Here is a 9,658-nt window from a genome sequence, read left to right as displayed (position 1 = left end):
AGCCGAATAACGAAGCGCTGCGACGAAGGAGCCTTCACGCGGCGGGGCAAAGCATACACGCGCAGTGGCTGACGCGCCCTTACGCGGGACGCCGGCGGGAGACCGATTGTCACCGCAGCGGGCCGCGAGAGGGGTGGGGCAGGATTGCCTCTTTCCCAGCGCCTGCGCAGAGAGCTGGTTTCCCGGGGCCAGGCAGGGGAAGGTGGGAACTAGCGCCGAGCGCCTGGAGGCCCACTGCGTGCGCAGGCGCACTCAGGGATCTGCCACTACCTCCTACGCCCGTTACCCCCACAGGCCTCCGGGGCGGGGACGGAGGGGGCGGGGCGAGGCGAGGTTGGGGGGGCAGCGCCCTCTCCGGACGGGGCTCATTAAAGGGGGAAGCCCCGCCTCTCGCTGTACGCTCGCTGCAGCTGCTGTGGACTCCACGTCTGCTCTAAGGAAATTATGTTACCCAACACGGGGTAAGGGCATGGGGGCGTTGCGGGGTGGGGAGGGGAGAGGTGGAAGCCGCGGCCAGGCGGAGTCCGTGCCTAGGTGGGGCCGGAGTGGGTGGCTCGCGGGTCGCGGCCCCTGCGGTGGGAGAACGGCTCTGGAGTGCGGCTCCACGCTGGGCACGCAGTGTTGCTGGAACCCGCCGTGATGCCTGAAAGTAACTCGGAGTTGTGCACCTCTGGGGGGGACAGCCACGTGCAAGTCTCTCCCACAAGGAAAGGATCCAGAGTGGGTTACCCCGCCGCTCGCGGGGCAGGCCCTGCCTCGGACTTTCGCGTGTCTTGCTGAAGGTTTGCAAGTTCTAGGTGAAAGGTCACTCTACCGCTCACAGTTCTTCACTTTTTCCGAACGCTCATTTCCGAAGTAATGAAATGATAATGGGGTGTTTTAAAAAGGGATTTTCAAATTAGTAAAAAATTAAATTAATCTTAAATATGGGTATCTTTTTCACAGTGGCGGTTCACTTAAGATTTTTTCTTTTCTTTTTTAAAGATTTTATTTATTTATTTATTTGACAGAGAGAAATCACAAGTAGATGGAGAGACAGGCAGAGAGAGAGAGGGAAGCAGGCTCCCTGCTGAGCAGAGAGCCCGATGTGAGACTCGATCCCAGGACCCTGAGATCATGATCCAAGCCGAAGGCAGCGGCCCAGCCCACTGAGCCACCCAGGCGCCCCTACTTAAGATTTTTTAAAATACTGGATAAAATACACATAGCACCATCTACCATCTTTTTTTTTTTTTAATTTAAGATTATTTATTTATTTGACAGCGATCACACGTAGGCAGAGAGGCAGGCAGAGAGACAGAGGGAAGCAGCTCCCCGCCGAGCTTAGAGCCGGATGCGGGGCTGGATCCCAGGACCCTGGGATCAAGACCTGAGCCCAAGGCAGAGGCTTTAACCCCCTGAGCCATCCAGGCGCCCCACCATCTACCATCTTTTTTTTCTTTTTTAAAAGATTTTATTTATTTATTTGTCAGAGAGCGAGCGAGAGCGAGCACAGGCAGACAGAGTGGCAGGCAGAGTCAGAGGGAGAAGCAGGCTCCCCGCGGAGCAAGGAGCCTGATGCGGGACTCGATCCCATGACGCTGGGATGATGACCTGAGCTGAAGGCAGCTACTTAACCAACTGAGCCACCCAGGCGTCCCCCACCATCTACCATCTTAAATCATTTTAAGTGTACAGTATATTCACATTGTCTGCAACCATTCTCCAGAAATCTTTCAACTTGGAAAAGAAACTGTACCCATTAAACAACTCTCCCACTCCTCCCTTTCCTTTAGCACCTATTCTACTTTCTATTTCTATAAAGTGTAGAGGTCTTGAGTGGGGTGACTTGTTTATTTTATAACTTGCTTGAAACATACAGGCACATGGTCAAAAGACTTTAAAAAGGCTCAAAAGGGTGTAAGGTAAAAAGTGAGTTTCCCCATCCTTAACATTCAGTTTCCCATTTATTCACTGGTATGTTTCCAGAAATAGTTTTGTGCATTTTTAAACATTTGTACACCACTGTAAACACAGAGACCACTTTTAAAAATAGTGGCACACTCCCTTTTTATTTTTACATGTGTGTCTTGGGACATATTTTTACGTAAATTTTACATATGTATATGCACATCTTCTCTTTTATTGGTTACATGGTATTCTATTGATGTACCATAATTTGTCCAACCAGTCCCCAATCACTGGATACCAGATCATTTCCAGTTTTTCTTACTGCATAATTGCTGCAGTGATTAAACTTGTATCCACTGTTTGTATATAATTGTGTCTGTATGACAAATTCCTGGAGGCGAAGTTTGAAAAAGTGTATGCACTTTATATTTCAATGGCTAATATCCTCAGCGCTCCAGGGAGATTGCACACCCAAAAGATTGAATGAGATTTCCTAATCCCACACGTTGGCAAACAACAAAATGTTTGATAATAAAAATACTTATTTTGATACTAAAAACCTAATTGAAAAAGATGGCACCTCATTACAGTTAAATTTTTCATCATTAGTGAGGGAGGGGATCTTTCTATATGTTTAAAGTAATAGTCCACATCAAGGAGCAATTTTGACTCCTATGGGACATTTGGCAATATCTTGGGACACTTTTGGTTGTCATAATTATGTATGCGTGGGAGTATGTGCATCTTTAGAGTCCAAAAATATTGGTAAATGTTCTGCAATGCACGGTATAATCCCTTACAGATAAATAATTATCCTTTCCAGGGCGCCTGTGTGGCTCAGTGGGTTAAAGCCTCTATCTTGGGTCATGATCTTGGGGTGCTGGGATAGAGCCCGGCATCAGGCTCTCTGCTCAGCAGGGAGCCTGCTTCCCTTGTCTCTCTCTGCCTGCCCCTCTGCCTACTTGTGATCTCTGTCAAATAAATAAATAAAATCTTAAAAAAAAGAATTATCCTTTCCAAAATGTCTATAGTGCAGATTGAGAAATTCTGGTTTAAAGCCATCTGTGTATCTTTTTCTTTGCCTGGCTTACACAACTAGGTTTTGATTGATTTCTTAAGAGTTCCATTTGAAAACAAATTGTTGTATGTCATATGTGTTACAAATATTTTCAGATTCTTTTTCATTGTGTCTTAATTTTGTACTGTTTATCATGCAGAAACATGTTTTGATTGAGTCATAGTTAGTCTTTTAAGGCTTTTGTGGTTTTGTGACAAACCTATGGGGCCTTCTAAAGGTAGGATTTTCTTTTGAATTGATAAGTATTCTTCTGGATTTTTATTATTTTTTATTACTTTTATTTTGTTTTTACTCAGATTTTTCATTCACCTGAAGTGATATTCTATTTTGCTTACTATTTTGACAAAGGAAGTGAGTTAGGAAGCCCTCTTCGTTTTGGTTCTGATGGCTGGCTGTACAGTTGCACCAATACTGTTGACTGACTAGTTAATCTTTCTTTCTGTTAGAAATTCCACCTGTCGTATAACTGAAGTCTTGTATGATAGAGATCTGTTTCTGGATTTTCTATTTTATTACTTTTGTCTGTCTATTCATGCACCAGTGCCAAAGTAGTTAATTGCTCTAGCTTTAGAAAATGTTTAAATATCTGGGAAGGCTAGTTCTGCCTCATTTGGAATTTTTTTCAGAATTTTCCTGGATATTGTTGGATGTTTCTTTTTCCAAATGAACTTGAGTAGCTTATATATAGAAGTTTGGGAAATTGTAGTGTAGATGAACTACGTTAACAAGTTTTAGCCATCCACCAGTGGTACTGACAAATTGGGACTCTTGCTTGCTTGCCTGCCTCTTATGGCTCTAACGTTTTTGAGCTGGAAGGGGGTTTCTTAATAGGACAGCCCAGGGCTTCAGGTTAAGAGGAGAAACTGTCTTTGCCTTTCTTTTTGCCAGTGCCTGAAACTCTTTGTGAGGAGAGAAATGTCCTTTATCCTACTGGGAATCAGTCCAACTGTACCAAAGGCAAAGGGATGAGGCTTTTAAAGCAATAGTTGAGACATGTCTTGGATTTCTTTTTTTTAATTGTTAAAAATTATTTATATGTTTTATTCTTTTTTTAAGATTTTATTTTTTGTTTGTCAGAGAGAGAGAGAGCACGCCCTTGCACAAGCAGGGGTGAGGGACAGCAGGCCAAGGGAGAAGCAAGCTTCTCCTGGGTAAGGAGCCGGATATAGAGCTTGATCCCAGAACCCTGGGACCATGACCCAAGCCAAAGGCAGATGCCTAACGGATGAGCCACCCTGGCATCCCAAGATTTATTTACGTATTTTAGAGAGAGAGTATGTGCACATAAGTGGGAAGAAGGGCAAATAGAGAGGGAGAGAGAATCCTCCAGTAGACTCCCTGCAGAGTCTGGAACCCTCCATCTCACAACCCTGAGATCATGACTTAGGTCATGACCTGAGCTGAAATCAAGAGTTGGATGCTTAACCAATTGAACCACCTAGGTACCCCCAAATCTGGGATTTCTGTTTGTCACATTTAATGTAGAAATTTTGACGTGTAAATAACTAAATAACTTAAAATGTTTAAAGTTCTTTATTTTTTTTTTTAAAGAATCCATTTATTTATTTGACAGAGAGAGATTACAAGTAGGCAGAGAGGCAGGCAGAGAGAGAGAGAGGAGGAAGCAGGCTCCCCGCTGAGCAGAGAGCCCGATGCGGGACTCGATCCTAGGACCCTGAGATCATGACCCAAGCCGAAGGCAGCAGCTTAACCCACTGAGCCACCCAGGCACCCCTAAAATGTCTAAAGAAAGTAAAATTTTATCACTCCCTCAAACAATACAAGGACCTAGAAAAGTTAAACTCTAATCACTGTTTTTAACATGTTATTATAATATATTTTAATTCTTTGTGCAAATATTATTTATTATTACTTATGGTATTACTAATTATTATTGTAAATACATTTGTAGATTTCTGTACTTAATTTACCAGGGTTTTTAAAATTTGTTTGTTTCTATTTTTTGTTTGTTTCTTTTATTTTAGTATTTTTGGTTTTTATGTCTTCTTGCCCTTCAGACCTCCCATCTAGGAACATTTCTTCTTTTAATAAATAAGAAATGAGAAGGAAAAAAAATCTTTGTTGAAGTGAAAGAAACAATGCTGTCATTATTTGCAATTGATATGATTATATAGAAAACCAAAATAATGTGTAACTAAAGTCTTAGATTTAATAATTTTCAGTATACAAAAGTTTGTTCTTTTTTTTGCCTTAAAGATTTTGTTTATTTACTTGACAGAGTGAGAGAACACAAGCAGGGGGTGTAGCAGAGGGAGGGAGAGGGAGAACCAGGCTCCTCACTGAGCCCATCACCCCATGTGGGTCCAATTATAGGACCCTGGGATCATGACCCTGGCTGAAGGCAGACGTCTATCTCACTGAGCCACCCAGGCATCCGAGATAAGCTGATTCTAAAATAATATGTGGAAAAGCAAAGGTCCAAGCATAACTCTTAAGGAAGGACAAATTGAAAATACTTGCCTTATCAGTTAGTAAGACTGATAAAGCTATTAACACTTAAGACAGTGCAATCCATGTGGACCAATGGAATAGAAGAGAAGGCCTAGAAACAGCTGTATTTATGGGGACTCATCTTGACAAAGCTAGAATTGAAGGTCTGTAGAAAAGATGGGCTTTTTAGACTGGGACATTTGGTTGTCCTTACTGGAAAAAAATGTAATTCGATCCATCCCTCAATTCATATATATAAGTTAATTCTAGGTAAATTAAAGACTAAAATTTAAAAGATAAACCGTAAAATTTTTGAGAGACAAATTAATACAGTTGTGGTTAGGGAAGGATTTTTTTTTTAACCCAAAAGCATTGGCTGAAAAGAAGATTCATAAATTCTACATGAAAATAAAGAATTTCTACCCATCAAAAGATATTATAGGAGCTCCTGTGTGACTCAGTCGGTTCAGCATCTGACTTTGGCTCAGGTCATGATCTTGGGATCATGAGATGGAGCTCCCTGTCAGCTCCCTGCTCAGCTGGGATCTGCTTCTACCTCTTCCTCTGCCCCTGCCCCAACTCATGCTTTCTCTCCCTCTCAAATAAATAAGTAAAATCTTAAAAAAAAAAAAAATTGTAAATGTAGTGAAAAAGCAAGCCACAAGTAAGAAGCTATTTTAAGTATATATGGTTTATAGATACCATATATTTATTATTTATATTTAAATATCTAAATATATGAATATGTATTTACATACAGGAATACCTTTAAATTTATTTATTAGAGGGAGAGAGCATGAGCAGGGGGAGGGGCAGAGGGAGAAGCAGACTCCCCACTGAGCGGGAAGCCTGAAGTGGGGCTTGACCTGAGCTGAAGGCAGCCACTTTACCCACTAAGCCACCCAGGCATCCCCATACATGAATACTTTTTTGGTGAAGTTCATTGTAAGTAACCTTTATACCCAGCATGAAGCTTGAATTTATGACCCTAAGATTAAGAGTATCATGCTCTTCTGACAGAGCCAGCCAGGTGCTCCAATATATGAATACTACGTAGATTATATGCTTGACCTATAATAGTATCCTATAATCCATCTGTTTCACCAATAAGAATATATGCCTTAGAGAAACTGCTGCCCATGTGACTGGAAAAAGTGAACAATAATTTTTTTTCTAAGGTTTTATTTATTTATTTGAGAGAGAGAGAGAGAGAGATCACAAGCAGGGGGAGGGGTAAAGGGAGAAGCAGACTCTCCACTGAGCAGGGAGACCGAATTTGGCACTCAATCCCAGGACCCTGGGATCATGACCTGAGCCAAAGGCAGAGGCTTAGCTAACTAAGCCAACTAGGCAACCAGAACCAAAATATTTTTAGCAACATTTTTCATAATAGAAAAAAGAAGGTTCCTGAGAGAACAAGAGAGAAACCAATTTCCACAATACTTTTTATGAGTGAAATTCAAAATAGTACAGTTTTGGACAATACAATGAGAAGAATGAAATTTTTTTGCGGTGGTGGGGGGAAGAGAGAGGGTTTATGAGTTTCCTAGGTCTGCTGTAACAAAATAACCACAAATTGAGTGGCTGTAAATAAATTAATTCTCTCACAGTACCAGAAGCTAAATGTCTAAAGTCAATGTATCCCTTGGGCCATTCTCCCTCTGGGATTGTGGGTAGAATTCTTCCTTGCCTCTTCCACGGTGTGAGAGAGCTTCTGGTGACAGTCAGCGACCCTTGGTATTCTTGGCTTGCGTCACTCTAGTCTCTGCCTCTTTCATCGCATGGTGTTCTTGTATATGGGTCTTCATGTATAGTCTTCCCTCCACATTTCAAATCATACTGGATTAAGGGCCCACCTGACTCTCATATGACCTCATTTTACCTAACATCTGCAACAGTCCAAACAAGGTCACATTCTGAAGTACTAGAGGTTAGGACTTCAACATATCCTTTTGGTAGATAGAATTCAGTACACAACAGGGATTTAATGTCTGACTTCACGGGGTTTCAAAATTAGTGTTCCCAGGGGCGCATGGGTGGCTAGGTCGGTTGAGCATCTGACTTCAGCTCAGGTCATGATCCCAGGGTCCTGGGATTGAGCCCCGTGTCAGGCTTTTTGCTCAGCGGAGAGCCTGCTTCTCCCTCTCCCTCTGATGCCACTCTGCTTACTTGTACTCTCTCTGTTAATGAATGAATGAATGAATAAATAAATAAATAAATAAAAATCTTTTTAAAAAATGGTGTTTCCTCTCATCGAATTGATCATAAATGTTCATCTGTAAACAATTTTTAGCTTTAGGGCTATACTGTTTAGGAGGCCCTTGGCTTAGCCATGGATGTGTTGATACTAGGAATAGTAAAAAAAAATGGGAATGAGTAGTCATATGTAAACGAGTTGTTACTTTCTGGGGTGGGAGAATAGAATTAGAGGAATAGACAGGTGGCTTCTGGAGTGTTGGTAATACTGTTTTCCTTCCCTCTTCTCTGTTCTCCATCTTTCCTACCAAAATGTTTATTTCTTGTTTTAAAACCCTTCCCCATGTTTACCCCTGACCTTTTCTAGAATGTAAATCCTATAGATCTTGGCAGAGACCTTACGCTGTTTTTTGTTAACAAGCCTGTTTATGTGGTTACTGTACCCTTTTCTCTTTGCTGTTGTCATTTTCACTATATTCCCTTTAATCCTTCTCCTTAGACAAGTTTTTTTTTTTTTTTTTTTTAAATGCCCAGCAGGCAGCCTAGCATATGGGGCTTGAACTCACAATCCTGAGGTCAAGACCTGAGCTAAAATCAGAAGTCAGCTGCTTAACTGACTAAGCCACCCAGGCACCCCACCACTATCAATTTTAAAACCTTTGCATCATCTTCAGAAGAGACCCCATATTTCTCAGCTATCAACTCCCATCCCTGCACCCCCAGTCCTAGGCAACCACTATCCTTGTGTCTCAATAGATTAGCCTGTACTGAACATTTTATTTAAATGCAATCATACAATGTATGGTCCTTTGTAACTGGCTTCTTTGACTTAGCATAACGTTTTCCAGGTTCATTCATGTAACATGGATCAGTACTTTCTTCCTATTTATTGTTGAATATATTCCACTGTATGGGTATACAGCAATTTATTTATCCTCTCATCAGTTGATAGACATTTACATTTTTTCCAATCTGGCTATTACGAGCAATGATGAGCATCTGTTATACATTTATTTGCTTTTAGATAATTTAAGTGGTATGTATTCATTGTAGAAAACTTGAAAAAGCCTGAAGACCATAAAGAATGTGATAAAATTTATTCATAATTGTATCACTCAAAAATAAGCTTTGTTAACACTTTTTCTGTGGGGGAAAAAATTATTTTCCCCACTTTTTCTGTGGGAAAATGTGTGTATAGTTTATTAATTCCCTATTTCTTGTTAAGGTTTCCTTTTTGTCTGGGGGTGCCTGGGTGGTCAGTTGGTTATCAGTTGCCTTCAGCTGAGGCCATGATCCCAGGGTCATGGGATCGAGCCTCCTATCAGGCTCCCTGCTAAGCAGGGGAAGTCTGCTTCTCCCCCTCCCCCTGCTCATAGCCTTTCTCTCCCCTCGCTCACTCTCTGTCTTTCAAATAAATGAATAATATCTTTAAATTTTTTTTTTTATTTATCAGAGAGAGAGAGGGGGAGAGAGCGAGCACAGGCAGACAGAATGGCAGGCAGAGGCAGAGGGAGAAGCAGGCTCCCCGCCGAGCAAGGAGCCCGATGTGGGACTCAATCCCAGGACGCTGGGATCGTGACCAGAGCCGAAGGCAGCTGCTTAACCAAATGAGCCACCCAGGCGTCCCTGAATAACATCTTTTAAAAGGGGTGTTATATGTAACTAATGAATCCTTGAACACTACATCAAAAAGTAAAAAATCAAAATTTAAAAAAAAAGATTTTCCTTTTATCAGGCCAGATATTGTTTGCCCTATCACAAGGCTGGCCAACTGCAGTTGTAATAATTTTTAAATCATTATGCAGTGGCAGTATCACAGAGCTGTTAGCTATCAGGGAGGGAGGGAGGAAGGAAAGCTTAGAGAAAGTTTTCTTGTTTTTTAAGATTTTTTTTATTTATTTGAGAGAAAGAGAGAGGCCAAGGCGGGGGCGGTGCAGAGCAGAAGGAGAGGGAGAAGCAGACCACCTGCTGAGCGAGGTGCCCATTCGGGGCTTGATCCCTGGACCTCAGGATCATGACTTGAGCCAAAGGCAGATGCCTAAC

At 41.8% G+C, this 9,658-nt stretch overlaps 1 protein-coding gene across 2 annotated transcripts in view; it reads left to right on the top strand.

Annotated features, from left to right (window-relative positions):
• Positions 1–205: 205 nt before the first annotated feature.
• HSDL2 (hydroxysteroid dehydrogenase like 2) overlaps positions 206–9,658 on the top strand; it is a 59,348-nt gene continuing 49,895 nt past the window's right edge. Inside the window, exon 1 of one of the 2 annotated variants that reach the window (XM_059142312.1) lies at positions 206–461. In XM_059142312.1, coding sequence (XP_058998295.1) covers positions 445–461 — 17 coding nt within the window. In that variant the 5' untranslated portion in view covers positions 206–444. The remainder of the gene's footprint in view (positions 462–9,658) is intronic. The other variant, XM_059142311.1, reaches the window with a different exon arrangement.

The sequence above is a fragment of the Mustela lutreola genome, chromosome 12, assembly GCF_030435805.1.
Source record: "Mustela lutreola isolate mMusLut2 chromosome 12, mMusLut2.pri, whole genome shotgun sequence".
Classification (NCBI taxonomy): domain Eukaryota; kingdom Metazoa; phylum Chordata; class Mammalia; order Carnivora; family Mustelidae; genus Mustela; species Mustela lutreola.
This window is presented reverse-complemented; position numbering and strand designations above follow the sequence as displayed.